The sequence below is a fragment of the Ciconia boyciana genome, chromosome 2, assembly GCF_034638445.1.
Source record: "Ciconia boyciana chromosome 2, ASM3463844v1, whole genome shotgun sequence".
Lineage (NCBI taxonomy): Eukaryota > Metazoa > Chordata > Aves > Ciconiiformes > Ciconiidae > Ciconia > Ciconia boyciana.
Genome location: NC_132935.1, coordinates 106094398 through 106118133, shown reverse-complemented (window position 1 = coordinate 106118133; position 23736 = coordinate 106094398). Strand labels below are relative to the sequence as shown.

The window sequence follows — 23736 nt, the reverse complement described above, 5'->3', positions numbered from 1 at the left end:
ATGCTTTATGTGCTCCAAAGGCAACTTGCCAGTAACATTTAGCTTCTCAGTTTTCATTTATATTCAGTTGGAAGACCTGGCATTTGGCCGTACCACTGAAAATGGGTTGGCACCATTTGCTTGGATGCAGAGCTAAGCATTTAAAATATTGGAGCAGGGGCAATTTCTTCCTGAAGTGGTTGCCAAGTACTACAATTTGTGCAGTGGGAAAGGAGCAGCTATTAGCCTAGGAGAATGGCAATTGGAATTCCTAACGCATCTTGTCCTGATACAGGGTGTCCTCACACTGATTTTGTAGCAGTGCTCCTCTGTTGGCTTCACCGTGGCCATATTCTGGAGGAACACATATGAGAGAGAGGTGGGTTCCCCTCAGCTTGCACAAGTCCTCAAAGAGTTACCCAGCAAGTAATAACTTACTGAAGACAGATTGCCAGACCTCATTGTATGGCTTTTAATATCCTCATACCTAAGTGTTTTCCCGCCTTTTAATGTATGCCTTCCTGACATGATTCCTTTCACTAGATACTGTGTTTAGGACAGTGGCATTCTTTGAGTGCCTCAATTAAGTAGTAGTGATAAATTTCCTTCTTACTACTGTTTTTATCAGCTATTTGGATTATGTTCTTTTTTCAATGTATACAATTCAACTTCTATTTCTGGTTGTGCAAGTTAGGCAACCCCCTTTTGCAATGATATAGCCCTTTTCTGTCCTGTGATCTACATAGATATACCTTCCTCATGTTATTTCCGATATTAAATTTCCCTTCAACAATACTGAGTGAACATGTTGCAGTGTTGTGGGGTTTTTTCTTTTTTCAGATAAACATTACTGTAAAAACCTTGAAGTAAATGCAGTTATGCTAGAACAAGAGACTCTATGATATTACAGAGATTTTATTTTCATTGAACCAGAGAACTCCATCACTGCAATACCTTTATTAACTTGCATTTACTTCTGGATTCTGGTGCCTTCACTGAAGCATCAAAGAGGTGTGAGAGCTGTGGATAATGGTGTCCCTCCATTTGGAAGCAGAGAATTACCTGCCTTTTTTAAGTTGCCTGAAGTATAAAGCTATAATTTTCATGCAGGCTTTCTGTCCTTCAGTCAGTCAGCATCATGGACCATTCTGAAGGTTCACAGAAGTAAAGATGAGAAACCTTTTTACTGACTGATGTGCTACCGATGATCAGTTTTGTTCATTCTTTCCCTTTCCTCTGATGCTGTAGGCCTCCGAAGTCTCTCGAAACAGAGGAGTTACTCTGTTGGCCAGACCAGGCAATAGTCTTGTAACAGCTATTCGAAACCAGCACCATCATGAGACATTACCTCTGGGTAAGCCAAGTTTCTCTTTTATTTTCAAAGCAGCGCTCACAAAGATGCTTTTTAGAACTTCTCATCAATGACATGCGCTGCTTCACATTGCCCTGTGCCTCACTAGCAGTGCAGTCAGTGTGCCCCTGCACAGTCACGGTGACATGACCTGGCCCCCACAATGGTAAATAAAGCCTCTGTATTTTTTTTTCCTTTTCCAGCTTACAATGACAAGATTGTTGCATTTCTACGCCAACCCAACATTTTTGAGATGCTGCAGGAGCGTCAGCCCAGCTTGGCCAGAAACCATGCACTCAGGTACCGCTTTTTTCCAGACTGCCGAAACCAAGTTCCAGGAAGGACTTCTTGTAGTGGGGAAAAACAATTGTAGTACAAAAGTAGTAATTGTAGTATGAAAAAAAGATGAACTTGGGCCCCATATGGAACTGTCACCATTAAAGAGTAGGTGTGGACCACCAGAATCTATGTAGTTACTATAGTTATTTTCCACAGACACCCAAGAAGTAAGAAGAACCAAAATAACTATGGGCAAATAGTGACATATCTAATTTCCATTCTAAGTATTACTGAATAGCAGAAATTTTGTCTTCACCTACAATTACCACTTTGCTTTTCAGAAGATAGGGTTAAAATTGTGTTTGGATGGAAGTCAGCAGCAAAATGCCAGTAACTTCATCAGAACTAGGATTTTACCTCATGGTTGGATTTACACCCGTGGCATGGACATAGTCACCCTAGATTTTATAAAGAAATAGGAACATTATGAAGTAGATTGTACTCCTGTCTTTAATCTTTCTCACTTATGACTTAATGGTAGTCCTTTCCAAAGTAATTAAATTGTATCTTTCTTTTTCTTATGCCTATTCCTTTCCTGTTAGGTTTAAAAAAAAAAGAAAAAAACAGAACCAAAAGCCTGTACGATTTAAACTCATTCTAATTCCGAAGGTTAAATTAACCTTTTTGGCCAAGAACCTAAGCTGACATTAGTCAGTCTCAGCAGTGCCAGTGTGCACCAGCTAAGAGTTTGACCAAGAATTTAGTTTGTACTGTGCAGTAAGAACTGCAGCCGACTGGCAAAGGAGGGAAGAAAGAGCAAGGGAAGGACCTTCAAGTTCCTGCAGTGCAGTTTCTGCTGATAGCCTTACTGACTTGTCGTTTACCTGTGAGGGCCAGACAAAGAGTTCTTTGGGTGTAAGGATTAGACTTCCTTCCTGGAGGAACTGATAAATAAATGAGGGAGACAGAATGAAAAATGCTCCCAGGATTCAAGATGTACATTTCTGTAACTGAGAATTTTTTATCTTCACCATCAAATTATTCCAGACTGTTTTTTTTTTCTTGGCTGTAATTTGACTTCTCATTTCTCAGAGAACAGATGATGCTTTTATCTCCTTTTGAGCAGAGAACAAAATTGGCTAGTGATAGGAACTAGACAGCTTAACCAGTGCGTAATGAGATTTGTAACAGGATATTGTGCCCTTCGCCTCCAGGTCATTGCTTTGATTATACCCTAGGTCAGGAGTGATCCCAAGCTACCGTCTAATGCTCATACAGCAGGTATTAAGCAAACTCCTAGGAGACTGTCTTTTACAGGGCTTGATTCTGCAATACATTGCAGACCCACCCAGCAAGGTACTAAAGCACATCCTTGACTTGAGGTAGAATCCTTTGACTTGATAGTAGAATAAATATTCTTGGACACTGCAACGCTTTAGAAACACACTGACAAATTAAGGTGTAGATCTTTACCTTCCATGGTCCTAATCTGCTGATAGGTTCCTATCCTATGTTTCGCACTCCTTATTAGCATTCATTTAAACAACAAAATGTATGATTTTACACATGTACTGTATAACCTCTGTGTGATCCATTAATATCAAGTATATGTTAGAGTGTTATTTGCCAGATAGAACCAATAGAGGTAAAGGAAGTGGTATTGTGTGAAATTCTGTTAATGAAAGGTGGTACATTAGTTGTAGCCTTAAACAAAAAAATCTATCTGTCAGTGACCTTATCTATAGCGTTACATATGAGCTTGGAGGGCTAAGAATCATTCTGTTTTCTAAAATATGGTATAAAATCTCTTGCTTTTGGATCAGGAAACTAAGTGATATAAATAGGTTCTTTTTTGCAAGTTTGTTAGTGAGATTAGAAAATGAAACAGGCAGTTAAGATGTTTGCTATTTTTGTAAGGAGAGAAATGGGAAATGGCAAAATACCAAGGAATAATAACTCTATGCCTTGATAATGGCATGTTTTCTTCTTTTTTTTCTTTCTTCTTTTCTCAGTAATATCATTTATGTTTCAGGGAGAAGATCCATTACATTCGGACAGAGGGCACACATGGGCTTGAAAAGTTGTCCTGTGATGCAGATTTAGTAATTCTGCTGAGGTAATCAATTTGATCAAAAGCATAATGTCATTATTTATGGTACCAGAGAAGCTGGCTGGCTCTTTTTCAGCATAATTGAAAAGATTTTGTTAAATCTTCCAGGTCATTTGTAATTAGAATAGGATTCATCGTTACTGATAGTCACCCAAAATAATTCAGCCAGAGTATATCTGTCAACTCTTACTTCCTGGCAGGCAGCCTCTATCAGTGCAGTAAACTCCATCCCCAGCCAGCTCAATCAATATAGCTGTTACCATCAAGTAGCAGATAAAAAAGAATCAGGTCAAAATGTGTCCTTTGCATGGAAAAATTCTTGTTTCCTTTTTTTTTTAAAAAAAAAAAGGCGAAAAAACCTTGTCTTTCTTGGTACAAGTAAATCATGTAACTGCTTATTAAATTGCTAGTTTTACTGCAGCAGTGCTCCCCACACAGGCAGGGCCATGTCACACTAATGAAACCTCAATGTACAGTGCAGTGAGCATTGTTTGGGTAATGTAGATAAGGCTTTAATTTTTACTGGGACCAGGGAGCTTGGTCTTTAGGTCCTAGCTACTTTTGTTTAGCACAGATAAGGACTTACTTTATTGTCTTGATCTTACATGGAAAACGTTGCGTTACCCAGGTGGTTTTGGTATGCTATATAGCACTGCCTAATGCAGGAGGTTTACAACTTATTCCTATCAACTTAATCCAAATGGTCAAAGAGCTGAGCTATATGTAAATGCATGACCCAAGAAAAACAACCTGGGAGACAGATGTATCTTTGCTTCTCACTTCTAACGTGTTGAAGTTGTTCCTGTTTACTACATAGCCTCAGATCTTTACTCTCTATCAGTAGATTGAGGCACTGTGTTAGCATGAAATGTCTAATAAAATTCATTTTGCTCTTTGTTACTGGTGACCATGCCTGATTTGGTAAACTTGTGGATTTTATGAATCCATGCGTTCAGAGATCTACCCAAACTTATGACCGCAGCAGACTTGCACCATACTGCATATTACATTCCTTCATGTGATGAATGTGAAGGAAACCTCTCCGTATCACTTTTTCCATGCAGCCTTTTTGAAGAGGATATTATGTCCTACATACCACTGCAGGCTGCCTTCCATCCTGGTTACAGTTTCTCTCCTCGCTGCTCACCCTGTTCATCACCCCAGAATTCTCCAGGTAAGAGGATGGGGAAAATAATACAAAATCTTGCACTTGTGGTATTTCTCCCAATAAATACAAAGGAGCAGATTCAGAGCTGGCATCAGTTGGCAGCCTGCTAATTCCAGTGCCCAGTCCAAATCTGACCCCAGCTGCTTCTTTGCTGGCTCAGTTGCCATTGCTGTTATGTATCTGTTGAAATGTTAACAGTAGATGAAGCACAGAGATCAGAAAATTGCCCATATGGAAGAAGGTATTTTCCTGCTTTTTATACAGTTGGAAAGGAATAGAATAACAGAATGGTGCACTCCAAACATAACTCACTGACATGGAAGCACATTCATGTTATGTGACAGGAGCAAAGAGCAGCTTCCAAATCAAAGGTGTGTTACAATACTTCCAGTACTCCTGTAAAGTTCAGTCTCCTCCACTGGGTGTTCAAAAGACTTCTCTTCTTCCCAAGAATCATCTATTTTAAGACCTGAGGGGATCATCTTGATCATCTAGTCTGACCTCCCGTGTTGAGCCCATTAACTTTGGTTTGACGGGAAACATATTTTCCAGAAAGACATGCTGTCTGAGAAGGTTATTTCCAGCTGTGGTATGTCTCTGTAGTTATTGTTTATGCTATAGAAATTTGAGGAGCTAATGTCTCCCTTTTGCCAAGATATACAACCCCCACCACAGTCTCACTGCATGGCTGTGTCCAGTGGCCATTTTGAGAGAATCGACAGAAATGTGATCTGAAGAAATCCATTTTTGGCTGAGCTTTTCAAACATTCATTTAAATTATCTGGTTTCAAACAAAATTAATGGACAAGAGACATTCACATCTCAGAGGTGGCTGTGGAAAATTGGAAGGTTTTTTGATGTGAAGAAGTTAAACACTGAACCCTTGTCTATAGGAGGACAGTGTTTTGTCAGAATGTCCTATTTTCATTAATGAGTTTTAACACCATTGTTAGTACAGTTCCCCTCCTCTACATCAGGACAGGTCATAAACAAGTCTCCTGCAAGACAAAAATCTAAGTATTTGGTGAGAGCATGACTTAGGAGCATGTTAAAAGAACTGCACTGGTCTTTACCTGTTCTTGTAAAAAAACAAGAAGGGCAAATATTCATTTCCGGCAACATACTGTCTGCTTGCTTATTTCTGCCACTGGTTACATAAGCCCATGAGAACACCCATTCTCTTATGTCCTGGAGGAAAAACAGTCTAACAGAAGAAAAGAAGTGTCGCAAGGGATTCTCTTTGCACTGCATGTAAATATGCCTTTCTGTTTTACCAGCAGAGACAATTAGTAATGTCCTTCCCTCCTGGCAACCACGATACTTTGTGCTCCCACTAAATATGATTTTTTTTTTTTTTTTGCCTTCCTGTGGAGGATTTTCTGCCAGATTTCTCATAAAAGGGCTTGTTTTTATTGTCTTCTGTAATGTGGTAGGGAAATGGGATTTCATGGATCCATTCTTTGACCCTTTATGGCATGGCACTTGTTTATACAAAAGGACTAATTAGTTACTTTGAGAATGCAGACTTCAAAACAAAGCAGGTCCCAAATTGCTAAAAATCTGCTGTATGTGTGAATCATAATAGGAAAATGTAGCATTTCTTACTGACAGAAATCCTTCTTGATGCCACAAAGGGGTTTTGTGTTGATAGCTGGAAGTGTTTAATATACAGTCAGATTAATACAGGGAAACCCAATTCCCAGCTTGGCGAGGGTGCTAGGCTCCAGTGAGAAGTGTGGCTTTGAGCTCCAGAGGTTTAATCCTGCCAAGTAAGGTGATCTCCTATACAATGCAGAGGAGAGAGATCTCTTAAAAGTGCAAAAGGGAAATAAAACCTAAATACTAGTGACCGTGAGTGGAAGTTATGCATGTCAGTCTTTCTCATGCCTTTCTGATCCTTGAATTTCTGTTCAGATCAATCACAGTTAAAGGCTAAGGCAACACAAAGGCACACACAAGGTGAGCTTAACAATTCTTTTAGTGAAGAAGATATAGCCCCTGGAAGTCATTGCAATCACTGAATTATAGTAACTTACAACTCCATTAATGTCAGGTAGAACAAAAATAATATGGAGTGCACTGTATACCTGTAAAAAGTTCCTAACACATTTGTTAGCCAATTCTGTCGGCTGCATGATTTGGAAAAATGCATCAGTTTGGAAGAATTCATCAGCTGCATGATTTGGAAAAATTTAAAGCCCCTTACACTTTAGGATGCTGTTCATTTTCCCACCAGGACTGCAGCGAGCAAGTGCAAGAGCACCTTCTCCATACAGGAGGGACTTTGAAGCCAAGCTGCGCAATTTCTATCGAAAACTTGAAGCCAAAGGGTATGGGCAAGGTCCAGGTAAAATTAAGTGAGTATTATGACAAGTCACTCAAATAGTCTAATGGGGTGTAGCTTTGTCTTTTATCATTATCCATGAATGAAGACACTGGTAGGGAGTGGAAAACACACCAGAGATTGCATTTTGTACATGAACCATCAGGGCAAAATAAGTTCTTAGTATATCCTGCAAAAGAGTGACCTTCAAGAGACTTTTGTGTGGAAGTTTTATTTCTTATAGATTCATATTCTCTTACACTACCATTCCCTACCTATTTAACAGGGATGTTGGTATTCCAACCTCTAATTTGCTAGTAGGAAAATCATCCATTCAGGCAAACGTCCACCAGAGGTTATTAACAGCTACGTCATTGTAATGATGGAGTGACTCCAAATCCTTTGAATCTACATATCAGTATAACTCAGGACCAGAGTATGACCCTACAGAAGTTAGCCTGTACATGCAGGTTTACCTTTCAGTAGTTCTTTGTGTTGGTAGCCCTCCTGGATTTGAACCAGAGAGATTTCTGCCTCTTTTCATGTACTTTGGGGATCTCTGTCACTTGGTTGTAGAGTTTACTTTCCAGACATCTTGTTAGTTGGCTTTTGAGTCTATACCTACTTGTGCTCGATCTAGTTATCCAACTTGGCCAAAGGACTCTATGTTTTTAAGGTATTTCCTGGGCATCTGGTTGAATTTATGCATCAGGTTGGCTTCCTACCAAATCACATCTGTTGTGGAAAAAAAAGTATGAAGCCAAGCAATTCATTCCAGGCAAATGTCATCATCAAAATATTCTCAGAGAGCTGGGGAGTCCTAGCTGTTAGTTATCCCTTTTGGTGTCCTGCTAAGTGGGTCCAAGGCAGACAGGGAATACATTTTAGAAGGTCTGTCTTAAAATGTCCGTGAACAGAACATATGAACAAGAAGGATTTCTTGCACAGGTGGTGTTTAAATGTACTGTTCATTAAGTTGTTTTAGAGGTTGGCAGGGGAGTGAGAGGTGTGTTGTATAAACAGAGGCTGATACTCCCTTTGCTTACCCTGCTACAGAAGCTGTAATTCCATGGATATTCACTGCATTAAATCCAGGAAGAGTTTGGGGCCAATCCCAGAAAGCTGTGACCTCATGTACACAGGAAACTCACAGCCCCCTCTACCGTACAAACTTGTACATAGAGGGTGTTACAGAGAGTCTTAAGCGGAGGAACACTTTGAACCTAATGACAGCATTGTGAAGAAATTCACCTTTGAGGCATATAGAAAAGCCTAATGAAACAACTTGCTCAAAACCCAGAATGGTCAAGTAGCACGTGCACCAGTAGATGCAACTTTATTAACTTCTCTGAGAATGAATGTCTCTCTTTACCAGCTCTTCTTTACCTTCAGCCTCACAGGCTCACACAAGACTCAATCATTAGATCTCTATTTCTGCCTCCCTTTGCAGGTTAATTATACGACGTGACCACTTGCTGGAAGGCACCTTCAACCAGGTAATGGCATATTCACGCAAGGAGCTCCAGCGGAACAAACTCTACGTCACGTTTGTTGGCGAGGAAGGGTAGGGAACCACTAAATGCTATCAGTTTTGAAGTAGCTGTTATGTTGCAAAACACTTACAAAGTTGACTAAGGCTGAGCCTTTGTTGTTATGTAATGTTTCTTTGCTTGTGTTTTACCTCTGAGTAAGTGATTCATCTTAGTCATCTCAAACGTTTGTTAAAAATAACAATAGCAATAATGCTTCATTTTCCTGCAGCACCTTCCATCTAGATGTCTCAAAGTGACAACGTAAGTGGTTAAATCTAATGTCATCTTGGTGCCATAGGTGTTTTGACTGGCTGGAAGGCAAAACTGAACTACAGGCCCATGTTTACACACTGAATCAGTCTCAGGGCTATAATTAGAGACCAGACCTTTATCCCTTTTGTTACTCTAACTCTTCAAAATGGATCTGGTTTTGCTTCAAAAATTTTTGCTTTGCATGCCATCTAATGATCATTTGTTATCCATATGCGGACTTCTTGTTTCTGGCTGAAGTGAGAAACATGAATGCTGTTCAGTCCTTACAGTTTAATTCACCCAGTTGGAAGCTGAAAGTAATAGAAGTCTCTTGAGAAGGCCTTTTCTCAGGAGACTTTTCTGCCAGCCTTACAAATCCATGAGCCATTCTTGTATGATTAAAGCCAGCCCCTGACCTTTTGTTTCCAAATCTAAACAGAACCTTTCAAAGTCACCCTGGCTCACCTCAAGAGCTACATTGTAGTTGAGGCTTAATCCACATGCTTTTATAATGGAAAGACCATTGTGCATATTTCCAGTGTTCCATGTAACAAATTCTTGAAATCATATTTCAATAGCTTTGTATATAAAGTTTCTTTTTTTAAAAAAAACCCACATGGATAGGATTTCGGTTCCGAGGGTACCAGAACAGTAAGGCTCTGGGGCAGCTCTCGGCATGTCCAGCAAGTGCTCACACTGTCAGTTCTGAGGTGGCATGTCAGGTGAAGAGCTTCTGCCAAGCTGAGCCTGTCTGGGACATGTTAGGTCCAGTGGAAAACAGAAGTCACCAATCTCGAAGATGGTCACTCAGTGACCTCAGTATCAGGGGTTTTCTTAACTCTTAGTTTTTATACTCCATGGATTCAGTATTATTTAACAGAGGTCGTCTTTCACAGCTGGTTTTGCCTCTGCCTTGCAAGTAAAGCATAAACATGCAGCATACCTCAGTTTGCATTTTTGGAATAGTGTTCTAGTATGCTAACAATGGCCGAAGTCATGTTGTTTTCCCCACATCTCTAGCAACTTTTACTCTGTGTGGCACAGTATCCTTGGGAGAAATTACAAACCAATTTGATTTGCAAATTCATTCATTCTTCACTGATTCATTTACATCTGAAGATACATTCCCCCAGGGTTTCTGCTGTTTAATGCTAATATAGGTTCTGCTGGAGGGACTCAAAGATACCAATTCCCTACTGAAAAGAAGAGTTGATGCTTTATGGCCACGTGATGCTGTATGGGCACAGCTTCCCACGTGTTTCAAAGCTAAAATGACATTGAAAATTAACTATGAAGGCTTTATGATAAGTTAATGTGTTGCCCAGAAATGCAATACCTAGTCTCTCCTTGAAGATTTTTGAATATAGACAGGTGTCGTTTGTAGTTCTTTACTCCAGCCATCATCAAGCCTAGCCCAGTATTTTAACGTCCATTGAACCAGATCTGTTACATGGTTAGCACTAGTGGTTCATGTGGGCTTATTACCATCCCCTTTTGCTGTTGTGGCTTTGGTCTCGCTGCATGATCCTACAGCTAAAGCTGCTCAAGGAGAAAAGTACTGAATCTCCAGATGTAAAACAGAGGAGGATAGGCCACCCTGCCCTTTATCATCCTTCTAGTTGCACAAATCAATCATTCAGCCCCTTGTGGTTATGCTTCCATAACTTCAAACATAATACAGAGCATTCTGATACAGCTGCAGAGTTTTCCACTTACTTTACATTCGTTAAGTAGAAGGAGTAGTGCCCACCTCAGAAAATCTTCTGGCACACATGATATATGGCTACAAATCATTTGTTCATATTGCTACATGTAAACTTATTTTAGATTGAAAAACCTACCTACCATTATTAGAGGATGATCTGGTTTTAATAAATCCATCACACTTGGATTTAGTGCATTCATGAAGCTTTTTTGGGTTTTTTTTTCAAGTTGAGATAATTGGAAACAGCTTTATTTAAAAGTTTAGTTTAAAAAAAAAAAAAGGAAAAAAGGTGACTCTCTACAGAGCAAAATCATGCAACAGCAAAGCACAGCTTAAGGTGTACCACATGTATTTGAAACTATCAGAGAAGCAGAAGAGCTTGGATGGAACAACTGAGGAATCACCATTCTATCTTAAGAAACACAGTTCTGTTGGGACTTGGTCTTGTTCAGCATTGACCTTTAGGTTATACCTATAGCTAAGAAAGCATCCTTGGGGCTAGATGGAATCTTTGGTTACATCTCAGTGTAGGAGAGTAAGAGCAATTTCTACTTCAGTCTGGGCTGTCTGGTCTATGGACCCAGGTGTTCATAGGCAGTTCAAACCCACTCACTAAAAAGCTAGCCCTCTGCTAGCCAGCCAGCTAAGGCAAGGCTAAGCTTTGTACCTCCGATTTACTAAGCCTTTGGAACAAAGGAAAATAAACTACTTAAAGGATGTGTCCGAGTTATGATTCCTCCCAGATGAACCTGGATGCTGGTGAAGTTTCAGCATAGTGACTTGTTCAGGGCTCAGAATCAAGTTTTGAGAGGGGAGATACCACCATGTTAGAAACACTTGACTGCACAGGGGTAGGTGTTAGACAGCAGCCAATGTAGGCAAAACCCAGGAAATTCACTCAAATGGGAACGAGCCTCATTTTATCTTTTTTACCTTTTCCTTTCCAGGTTGGACTACAGTGGCCCCTCCCGAGAATTCTTCTTCCTTCTGTCTCAGGAGCTCTTCAACCCCTATTACGGGCTGTTTGAGTATTCAGCCAATGACACATACACTGTACAGATCAGCCCCATGTCTGCCTTTGTTGAAAATCACCTGGAATGGTAAGGACATTTTATGCAGAATTGAACAATCCTTTTAGAGCAATACAAAAATGGAAATGCAAAACATAAAAGCTGCCAGTTTAGACTAGACTACATACAAATACCATTGCTTCTGCTGGGAAGAAGTGGGAAGTAGCTTGGGAGAAGGAAGAGAGGGAATAAATGTAAATACAACAGCAGGCTCTGAAAAAGGAGTTGTGATGAGGTACTACTATTAACATGTCCTGCTCGCATGACTTGGGACTTGATGTTTGTGTACTTCTGTGTGAATGGGAAAAGGACAGGGAGAAGAGCTCTGCTTAATCCAGGCCTCCTCTCCTCAGTCCCTTTCTAAGAATAGCAAGTGTGGTCTTTCTGTACATCAGGCAGCATTGTGCATGGAAGCTATACAGTGTTCTCCAAGAGCCACATGGCTCTTCTGTACCTACTACAGGCCTTGAAAAAGGCCCAGTGAAAGCAGTTTCCCTTTTCTCCCCTCACAGAGTCTCCCTGCTTCTGTGTGGCAAGGCCAGCAGAGCAAGCAGGTACTTCACCTTACTAAGTATGTGTGCAAACAGACAAATTGCTGTTCTTGTTTCTTTATCAAAAATTCTGAATACATATTGTGATCTCCTCATTTTTCTATCTGCCTCCAGGTCTGTGTGTCTTTGGGAGTCGTTTTTCCTTTGATAGTTTCAAATGTGGTTCAGTGGAGCATGGGCTGCCAGCCCTGGGTATCATTTGGTCCCTTGTGGGATTTCATTGTGTCAAAGAAATACTGGCACATGGGTTTGTTCCTGTGATGTTTTTCTTTGCCTAACTGATCTCACTGGCTCCTCTCAGAGATCCTTTTTTAAAATGGAAGGCAGTTCAGGCCCCTTTTAAATTGCAAATAGCACATGCCCTTCTATTCTTGTAAATGGGTCCTCCTTTGCTTTGGCTTACTGTGGACAGGAGATCAAGAACAACTAAATGGTTGTACCATCAGCTGCATATTAAGGTTGCAGTGGAAAAAAAAGGATGTTGCTGGGACCTAGCATGGTCTCTGAATTTTGGGGTTGTTTGTTGTTTTTTTTTTCATTATCACTTCCAGCAGTGGAGCATTATGCTAACAACGATCCTTGCATTAGACTGTTTCTCTGCTGACATTAGCAGGAAGAGAGGGGCTTAGTTCTTACAGCTTGTCAGTCTCCCACTGCAATCCTTAGCCATTGTGCAGTGGCTTCCTAGTTTTCAAGAAGAAATACAGTCTGTCCTTTGTTTGGCTTAACAGGCAGCATGGATAAGCTTTTAATTTAGGAGGCTGTATTTGTGAAGATGCATTTTGATTTCAGGGCACAGGACTACTTAGGCAAGTGCAAACCCAAGATCATTCTGCCCACACTGTGAGCAAACTGGACGCAGGCCTCTTTCTCCAGAAGCAGTGTTGCCATGTTACCTCAGTAGTATTTGAAATAGGCCCTGACTCTTATCTGTTATAAATACTGTTGTTGCGAAGAGTTCAGCTGCAGTTTTCTTAAGTAATAAATTCTGCTGCAAAAAGTATATACTTTGTTTGATCCCCTCATTTTGTTCCTCTGTTCATTGAGAGATTTCAGCATGGAAGAGGCAGATTTTTAAAGGTATCCTGGGCATATAGAACAGCAGAAAGACACCTGATACGATTTTCTATAGCAGTTAGCATTTAACTCAGTAATCAGTAGCAGTTAGACACTTAGGATAACGTTTCTCCAACTACATGTATCTATACAGGCTTCTTGTATACAGAATGTTATCTGGGCTTTGGGCATTTTTGGTTTTCTTTTTTTAGGAAAGAGGAATGAGGTCCCTTGGCCTGCAGAAGGAAATAAATGCTATGAACGAAGAGGTTTGTACATAAAGTAGTGTAAATAGGGCAAGATTGCAGAACCCAAGGGAAGATAAGCAATCCAGTAAGTGCTTGGAAATACTTCTTGAACTTGTTATGGAAATAACTGGCTGCGACCAGCAATTTATAATTAGCCTGATAGGTTTCATGATTAGCTTGTAGATAACTAGACATTCTAAATGTTTTTATGCTGTCTATGTTGACTGATCTCAGCTTTTCATGTATAACCCTAGAGTAGTGTATTCAGAAGTCTGTGCAGCCAGCTAAGATAGGATTTGGACCAAGCTTTTTAAAACTCAAGAGAGTACGATTCTCCCATAAAGGGTTTATAGGCTAACTTCTCTGAGGGCACTGTACTAACTTGCTTGTCATTATTTGTTCATGAGGAATGGGGTTTTCTGAAGTTCTCAGTCTCTCTCCAACCTTGTTCTCATCAAAGTCAGTGCTAAAACCTCTGTTTCTCAGATTTACTTGTTGACATGATTCCAACAGAGCCTCCTCCCTCTAACGTGCCAAGAAATAAAGGTTATTTTTCCTGTTCCCAAATCTGTTATGAGACATCAGTTAACGTAGATGGATGAATCAGTTTTGAGAGTCCCAGGGTCACTCAGATAATTAATATTCATAGTCTTTTCAAAGCGTGAAGTTTGATGTCAGTCATGAAAACCACACAACCACAATTGGTTTAGATTTGCAGATTTCTTGAACTGTATGCCTTTTGGTGCTGTGGGGCTTATCATTTACGTGGAATCTACCCTTGACACGTTTTTCTGTATAGAAATTCTGCAAGACCTATCCAGACACGGCTATATAAAGAAACAGGGCCAGCAAAAAAATTCCCTCAGAATTATTTTACATTTTCTCTTCCTTAAGCGAACAGTGGCGAGTTTAAGATAAATACAACAAAATGCAAAGATGTGAAGTTTTGTTCATATTGGCAGAATTGAGAAATACACTGGTCTTTTTCCCCTGGCCTAAAAGTTACAGTTCTGCCCCTGTTAACGGCTTATTTCATGCCTTGCTCTTTGTACAAACAGCATTCTGAGTCCAAAATGAGCACATCAAAGCACAGAGTAGTTGTATGTATGCCAAATTAAGAAAGAGACATAATGACTGGAAAATATTTCTCATTTATGGAGAAACTGAGATTTAACACCTTTCCTGCAAGCTTCCATTGAATAAGACTTTTTCCTTCAGTTAACATATGTGCCTGCTGAACACACAAAATATAAGATATCACACATTTTCAAACTTTAAAAAATTATTTTAAATCCCCCTGTATCTGAAAGGACACAGTTATATCTCTCTAGACCTAAGAACTTTGATGATACACATTTTTACCTGCATGCTACAGAATGTACCTGAAGCTCATAGCCAGAAGAGATGCTTTTAATCCATGCCAGTAATGAGCCATTCTATCTGATCTAGGTAACTTGTCTAGCTCTTTGCCTGGATATTTGAAAACGTCTTCTAAAATACTGTTTATGTCCCCACTTAAGGTAGTTTGCCCCCTTCTCCAAATAAGTGGGCAAAATGTGGTGGCAGCTGCTATATATTATTTCAGTGAAAAGAATATGGTTTAGCCCAGAAAGAATATTCTTGTCTTTGCTCTTGGTCAGGTGTTTTGGGCAACTGAAGTAGGGTAAGTCACTGAAGAATCCTTCTCAGGTTTTGCTCAATATGCTGGGAGACAGAGTAGTTGGGAATGAAATGTTTCTGTCACAACCTCACGCAAAGTTAGAGGTGTAATATTCAGTACAGCTCCATAATGCTGAGTTCTTGCATACTAATAAATGGCTCCCAATAGCTTGACACATTAGCTTCTCACTTTCCTCCCTGCTAACATTCCTTTGAAAGATTTTAGACTGACTTTCAGTTCCCTGTAGCATTGAAGCACTGGGGTCCAGGATGCCCAGTATTAGAGGGTACACAAAGATAATTTTTCACTGGGGTGAAAAAGGTTTCTGTCTCTGATTTTAAAGACTAAGGTTTGACTGAATATTGTAGTTCTCGTTTTCACTAAAAATAAGTAAATAATAAAAGGCTGGATGGGTAAATCAACCCTGAGAGAAAAAAAATCCTGACGCATAATAGATGGTGGAAATGTGTTTCTAAATTCTGGCAACAAAATACCTAGTTCCAGAGTTTGCATATAGTCTCAAATCCTCATGTGGGTCACTGGTTACTCTCCCTGACTTCTTCATGGTGCATTTTCAAGAGGTTTAGAAAATTGCTGGCGTCTTTTCACTGCGTCTCATTCACTCTGTGTTGTAACAAAATGATTTGTCTAATCATGCTGTGGTACACTGTGGTTTTCTTCAGGTCTTTATTTTGTCTATCATTTTCCATAGTACTTTCCTACTCAGCTCTAGCTAAGCAAAATGGTAAACTGGATGCTTGTTTCTGTGATTATTTCTGTATCATTTTCACCAAACCTGAAGAGTATTATCTCTCTGCTGTTTCATTGTTCATGTGGCTACCAGTTTCAGATGTTTATGATTTGGCTGTCATCGTAATACCACGTAAGAAGTTCTACTTCTTAGAATAAAGCAATTCTCAGTGTTTGCTCGTGAACTTCCCCTCCCTGCTGTGAGTACTTAATCTGACAGTGACAACAAAAGTCCTGTTGCCTTTTCAGTTCACAAAACACTGTGTTCACAAACTGCTGTCAAGTGGAAATCCAGTCTTTCTTTTTCATGTCTTCTGAGTGGGCCAGAGTGTTCCTTCACAGCAGTCCTGCCCCCAGGAGTAATCCAGTAAGATAATGTAATGCACCCTTCTTCAAGAGACAGAACTGTGCTCATGGCATGGTCATCTACACCAGACTTTTTGTCCCCAGATCACTTGCCTGGTCTTTTGTCTGACTCTCCCCAGCAGTCCTTTTCACATCATCTACTTTTGAATTTTTAGTTCATTGCATGTTTGTAAATGTAGAACCACAGCCAGAAATGTGAAAAGAAGCCCAGTCTCTGCATAGAAGACCAGATGGCCTAGACAGATAAAATCATTCACAGACATTCATTTGGAGATCTGAGGGATGCTAACTTGAAACATCTTTTTCTGTGTTTTCATAGCGAATTAATGACAGCATGTTTTTTTAACAATTAGGCATTTGCAGACCTTGCTGTGACATTTATGCAGCTAGAGAGCAGTACCCCAGTGTCACAGTTATCATAGAGGTATTTACAGCTTGCTGATCATACTTACTCTACCGATCTCAGAAAAGTCCTGTTGTGTTTTGGTTTTTTGTTTTTCTTTAAAGGAAATTTAATACATTTATTTAGCAGAACCTATTAGAAAATTGAAGACTTGTGAGTAAAATGTTTTTGTGCAGAACCCTACTGAAGACCACAAAGATGATGATGTTGTCAGACCCAGTGGCCAAGGTCCCCAGAAGCTGTAGATTGATCCCTGGCTGCAATGTCCTAATGAACTCCATTAACTTAATGCTCATTTGGAACTGCTTTGCAGCAGGAGTTTCTTCATTCAGTTCCCATAGTTAACCTTTCTTTCTGCCCTCCAATGCCCCTCGTATTCAAGTCCGTGCTGCTGAACGGAGTCAGACAGAAAACTTTCATGTATTTCTGCAGGCAGATGCAAGCCTGTTGCGCCCACTCTCCATGCAGACACGAACTTGCTTTCCCTGTGCTCCAAGCCTACTGACGTGGTTACTGCAACATTGAGCTGAGAAAATATATGCTGCCTCCCATCAAGGCTGATTACTTCACGCTTGGCACTGCTTTGATTGCTTTTACGTGCTCTGGCAAGCTTGGCACATGGGTAAAGCAAGCTCCCTTTGCCTGCACAATGCTGTGTGGGTATACCCCCAGCCAAACTCTGACCTTCCCTTTTATTTATTTCGTGTAAACAAGAAACCACATAGCCATCACTATCCATCTCAGGCATGCCAAAGAATGCAGGGTGTTGTTTTTCCCATTTTTTGTTTTAATAAACCCAAGAAGAACCAAGAATGTTGCAACCTCAGCTGTCCTTTCTCCTTAGAGTGCTTGGTTGGTTTTCTTAATGCAATTTCCTTAGGAGTTGTGCCTTGTGCAATTGCCCTGCCTATCCATCAGACAGTTTCCTAATCAGTTTGAGACCCATTTGACAGGAAGGTAAACGTCTCAAAGATACTAATATCCTAAAAGCTTTGCGAAACTTGTGGCTGGATAAAGGATAGATATGCAGAAGAGTGCCTCAGTGCAGGCGGGCTGGTGAGCTCAACAGTTACCTGTTCTGTTTGGCCTCTTGACTGGCCAGTTAGCATGAGCGAGCAGACAGGTCCATCACAGGCACAGGCTATATCATCTTGCTATATCATAACCAGCTATATCATCTTACTCGGTAGCTTAAGGATGTGAGGGAGAGCTGTGAAGGGAGGCAGAAGGGAGGAACTGGAGATACTCCAAAGTGTGGAAAATGCTGGCAGAGATGTGTAGGAGGAACTGAAGCTATTGCAGTGTGGTGATGTAGGGCCATCAGAGACAGATCTATAGGAAACAAAGCTCCATTAATCCTGCTACACGGAGAATGACTTATTTCAATTAAAGTCTTTTTAAAGAAAGTGACAAGTTGCCTCATGACCTAATGGGTTGTATTCCGGTGCTGACCAGCTCATAGGATGGATTTAGGCACATTCTGTGGCTCTTTATAGAATCAGTGGAGAAATGTAGTCACAGCATCTAAACAGGAGGTCTGCAAACAGCCATTACTCCTCTCCGCTGACTGAAAGCAGCTCTGGGGAATATGTGGCCCAAATTACTCATTTATCTCTTTAACTTTAATGTTTCAACTGTTGTGGCAGGCAACCTACATATGGCCCAATACCTGTTTTATTAAGGGAGTCAGAAACACTGAGTTTGGTTTGGGGCTCAAACAGGCCAATTGTGTGGGTCTGCGTTTGGGGGAGGAATTAATTTAGAAGACTCATTTTGCAACCAACTTGAAGCGGCCTGTTTATGCTAAATGCTGAAAATTTGTCCTCTTAAAAATCAGATCAGATATAGCACCCCAGAGTGGGCATCCAGCAACATCCAGTTGTTTCTGAAATTAGATGATTACCTCTTTGCCTCAGTTTCCATCTGAAGAGATTTCCTAGTATGTAATCAACTTGAAATCGGTTTGATGTACATTAATGCTCTGAACTGCTTTGAAATTCTCAGATGAAAGGCACCATAGAAAACCAAAGCATTTAATGTTACATTACACTATAAATTTTAATTACTAGCAATATCTTATTTTAAATAAATTATGTTTGCATGAGAAATTTTCAAGCACTATTGTAAATCTTCTGGACAAGAATGATATTAAAATAAATATGCAGCTGAAATCATTTTATAAGACCTTTTCACTATGTGAAAAGGGTATATTACTGAAATGCCTTCTTGCTGCTGCACTGTGATCTCTCTCAATGCCTTCTGTACTTAAGTAAACTTTGATTTTCCTATTAAGTTTGATGTATGACTGTATCACATAAAGCCTGCCTCAACAGCTGGTTAATTATTTATTAAGGGTCAGGAGCAGTTGGAAGATTAAAGGCAAACCAAAGTGAAGGAGAAAAAAAACATTCTCCCTAACTGAGCTTCTACAGCAACCATTTTTAAAAAAAAGTTTCTGCCTTATATTTACCTTATCCTTGACTTTCTGTCTCTTACTGGAGGATTTCTTCCAAGTTCTTTTGAGGATCTGAATGGCAATATAACAAAGGTTGAAAGAAGAGATGTCTCTCAGTCTGTCCTCCTTTTCTCTTCTGTGAATCTCATATTGTCTAGCACTGCTTCCATAATTAGAGTTTGGTTTGAGGGAAAGGCGGGTGTTCTGTTTTGTTGTGTTTTTACAAAAGTAATCTATTTTTTTTTACCTTGCTTAAGGCCATTTAGTCTTTTGCAATATTGCAGATTAAATTTGCCCAGAGATGGGAGGCTTCACATGAAAATCTCTATAGTGTCTCCACCTTGCATGTGGTAGAGGAGAAAAGGGTAAAATCCACACTGTCTCTGAGCATGTGGGCCTGCAGGGAAGCATCAGGGTGGGCAGTGATTGTGTGTTTATTTGTAGTGGCGAAAAACTCCCAGGAAGTGATGAATGTCCTCATATCTCTTGTTCCAGCCACACTGGAATGGCAAGGCTGAGCTGTCACTATGAAGTATTGCTCAGTCATCTTTGCCCCTCCTTATTTCTCACTACATTTTATTCAGACTTTGGTAAGGTAAAGAAAAGTCAATTAGAGCAGGTGCAGAAATTCCCAAGCTAACCTTTTTTATTAGTAAACACAATTCATACATCAAAAGAAAGACTGTTTGCAGAGCAGCATTGTTTTCAGTAAATCACCCAAATTCATTTTGGGTGTTTTTGAGTAGAAAAGGCATTTCTCTTTGTGTAGGTCTCTCCCTGGGATACTTTGAAAGTTAGAAGTTTCATTTGTCCATTGAAAATTATTCTTCATTTCAATATGTTACCCTAGTGCTACATTACAATACCAGAAAAGGGAAGATTAAAGATTTAAATTGATCTGATCTGAATGTATTTAAAGGGAGAAGGGCAATGTCAAGTTTGTCATTTTGCCCCAGCTTGGGACAGGAATATTTTTCAAAATCTCAATAAAATTATGGAGGATGAGAAAAACCTGATCTGTCCACCCTCTATGAAAAAAAATGTATTTAATAACAAGAATACAGAACCATAAATTCAGTATCTTGTGTCTGATTGAAGGAAGCTTTTTGCATCCTGACTTATGACTTGCATTCTGGAAAAGACAGACTAGAAACTGGAATTATTTAATTGTATTGGAAAGATTCATAAAGGAAAAGTCAAAAATTTTCTTGGACTTCAGAACAGCAACGCAAAGGTCCAGGTCTGCTGCATTCTGCATGCTCCCCGGAGAGGATTGGAGCTGTCAGTTTGCAGTGGCATTAATAAAAGTTGCATGTGTTCAATGATTTGCAAAAGAAGACCTAAAATAGACTGTCAAACAATTAATAGCATGTCTGAATTTTAGCACACAGATTTCTGAGTTTACTCAATTGAGGAACCTCATCCCGAGAGGCAGGGATTGTTAGTTGAATTGCAGCACAGTGCAAACCCCAGTGTATGGCTTCTGGACTGGGGGTGGTAAGTCCACATGGCTCTGCGCTGCAGACAACCTGTTTGCAGTTAGCTCAAGAGTATCTGCATCATGCTTTGTCACATGGTGTAAACGTTCCTGGGTGCTTACCAGTGAGTTTATGATGAGCAGTCTCTCTTGTGCTTAAATACCCAGACAGGCTGGAAAGGATGTGCCTCCTTTGACTGAGTGTAAGTCAGTTACTGTGGCTTCAGTGTTCATAGCCATTGAAGGAAAATGTGCAGTCATTTGGCTTGTGCTTTTATGGCCCTCTTGTCTGGCAGATGACTAAATCTATGGATTTTCCCCTGTAGTTTGACTAGCTTGTTTCAACACATGGCAAAGCTATGGAAAGCAAGCATAAATCATGCAATGTGTAAAACTTCACCAATTCATAGGTTTACAAAGTGCACCCCACACACCAGCTTTTCCAAAAGGTTTGACTGAGAAATCAAAATTTCTTGATAAAAATGCTCTTTTGCTGGCTTAAAAAAACAACCCATATGCATCAGACTGAGTTGATCCATAAGGAGCTGATCATAAACTAGACTTGATTCACAAAATGACATACTGTTTTATAGACGGTAAGGAAGTAAAAAATGTCAGACTAAACAACTAAAATGGAGCTGGGGCTCAGAGGACTATGATTCCATTGCTGTCTCTACCACTTGTTTTCTGGATAACATTAGATAAGTAATTTTACTTCTGGACTTAAGTTTTCTCATTTGTCAAATTAAATATTGGCACTGATCTCCTCTGTAAGCTGCTTTGAGATCTGCCAGTCAAAAATACAGTCTAGGATCTGGGAATCACAAAATGTAGAGGTTTGTAATCTTCTAGCCAGTAGTTCATACCTCAGTCTGCATCTCCTCTGTAGTTACTGGGCAGAACTGGAGGAGACTTTGCCAGCAGTCTTACAGTCCAGTGTGTTTTATCCGTTGTACCAGCAAGAGAAGCTAAATCCTGCAAGCAGCCCAGTTTCTGATGAAGGTTAGTCATGTTTGTGCTGCCGTATTTTGCCGGGGGTTCTCCCAGAGGAGGATGATTGTACATTATGGTCCATGAGGCTGATAGCTCTGCAAGCAGAGACGGCATTCATGGAACTTCTTTGCTGTTGGTAAAATGACGCATAGCACAGATTTCTTGTTACAGAGAGACCGTCTACTTTATTAATCCTATTAGTTTAAAGACAGAACTGGAAATCCATTCTCCGTTTCCTGTGCCTGGAGTCTCTGGCGCTCAGACAACCCATGACACTGAGGCTGGCCTGCCTGCGATGACCACACAGTGGAAGTCCCAGAGCCAGCTTTTCTCAGTCCTGTATGTGCAGTAATAATCTCTGACGCAGTTCAGCTGATGTGCGAGGAGCCGATGTAGCTGCCTCCGTGTGGGCCTTATTAACTTGGATGCAGTGCTGTGCAAATGCAGCTGTAATTGTTTCTCTGTGTGAGCATTTACCTGGAGCCACTGTGTGCTTAAACTAAGGAGTCCTCCTGAAAGTAGCTGTTTGATAGATTATGTTTAGAGAAACCTGAGGGGATGCTGTGAATTTCCCTTATCTACATTATCTTTGCCCCTCATTTTTCTGGATAAAGCAGAACAGCCTGCAGCTTTCCTGATAAAAGCGTGCTTTTTTCTCTGTGGCACAATTAGTCTTTTAACCTCCCCTGACAGTTCTTTTGTGGTGGGTATAGCCAGGATATAAGGAAGATGAAAAGACATTTTGAGTGAAAACACAACATAGCTAGGTTAGAGACAAGGAAAAGACTTGAAGGATTTGATTAGGTTAAATAAAGAAGCAATAAGGTTTGCATTATCTCATTGTTTTTCAGTTACTGGTAAATTAAGCTTCAGGATTGGTTTGAGGTTTAGTTGCTAATTCAGGGTACATGATCTCCAGAGATTTAGAAGGACATGGATAGTTCATGTTTCCATCATGTGTAAGCAATAGCTTTTTTTCATCTGGTTACTCTTTAATACTGAGAAACAGATATGTTGTGTTCCATTTGCAGATAGATCCAGAAAATAAAAGTACGGCAAGCACTTATTGGAGTGTTAGTATGGTACTAGCCTTTTGCAGCAGAAAATTTATGCACAATTTAGCAATAAACTGAGAGGTTGACTCACATAAACATGTTCATCATATGAAACTCAGGTGCCCAGCAAAAGTAAATATATCGAAAGGAAGGCTGGCAAGAGAAGGCTCACTCCTGTAGATTGTCACCTGAAGAGAATTACCAGTTCAGGATTTGAAGCCTAATGGAAGTTTATTTGTACCAGGTTGCTTTTCTGAAACTGAAAATCAGTTTTCATCCTTTTTTTTTTCTTGTTTAATTTCAGTTCTTGGGTGATGCGCGTATATTTCACACATCTCTGAACACCCTCTTTGTATTTTATGACAATCTGCAAGCAGGCCTGCTGGCCTGTTCCATTTTCCATACATTTCACGATCAAGGCTACTTAAGAAAAGCCAGTGCTTTCTTAAATGAGTGTTACAAATTTCCTTTAAAATATAGTTAAATCTCATGTAAGTTTTACAGGACTAGTAAGCAGACAGAGTAATATCAAAAAGGGGCTCATGGAATATGCTCCTTCATCTTTCGATGCCTGAACAAAATGCCTTGGCTCTGAGTAGAATGTATCCTCTATTAAGTCCCGATAACATTTGCAGGGGCTGCAGGGGTAAATCCCTGTAATCTATAACTATTTAACATCCATCATTTTCCAGGCTGGAAATCTGCACAAACAGTTGCTCTGTGTCAGCACTCCTAAATGTTTCCTTTCAGTTTTAATTTGGAAAATGGACTGAAAATGAAGCTTATCTGACAGAATTTTCTATGGCTTCATAGTGAGGAAGTATGGAGATTACCCTTAAAAACTCAGTAACTGTCTGAAAACCTGGAATTAATTTTGGCCATATATGAGAGAAAATGCATTTCAGTATTTAGAACGTAACTCAAAGGAGATTAAAAAGAAAACAACAACAAAA

At 40.0% G+C, this 23736-nt stretch overlaps 1 protein-coding gene across 6 annotated transcripts in view; it reads left to right on the top strand.

The window, feature by feature from the left end:
• Positions 1 to 23736, top strand: part of HECW1 (HECT, C2 and WW domain containing E3 ubiquitin protein ligase 1) — a 271082-nt gene that overhangs the window by 224269 nt on the left and 23077 nt on the right. For 5 of the 6 annotated variants that reach the window (XM_072853421.1, XM_072853420.1, XM_072853423.1 and 2 more), the window contains 7 exons: positions 1228 to 1333; positions 1534 to 1630; positions 3642 to 3725; positions 4784 to 4893; positions 7124 to 7244; positions 8661 to 8774; positions 11647 to 11799. In XM_072853421.1, the coding sequence (XP_072709522.1) occupies positions 1228 to 1333; positions 1534 to 1630; positions 3642 to 3725; positions 4784 to 4893; positions 7124 to 7244; positions 8661 to 8774; positions 11647 to 11799 (785 nt within the window). The remainder of the gene's footprint in view (positions 1 to 1227; positions 1334 to 1533; positions 1631 to 3641; positions 3726 to 4783; positions 4894 to 7123; positions 7245 to 8660; positions 8775 to 11646; positions 11800 to 23736) is intronic. The other variant, XR_012041074.1, reaches the window with a different exon arrangement.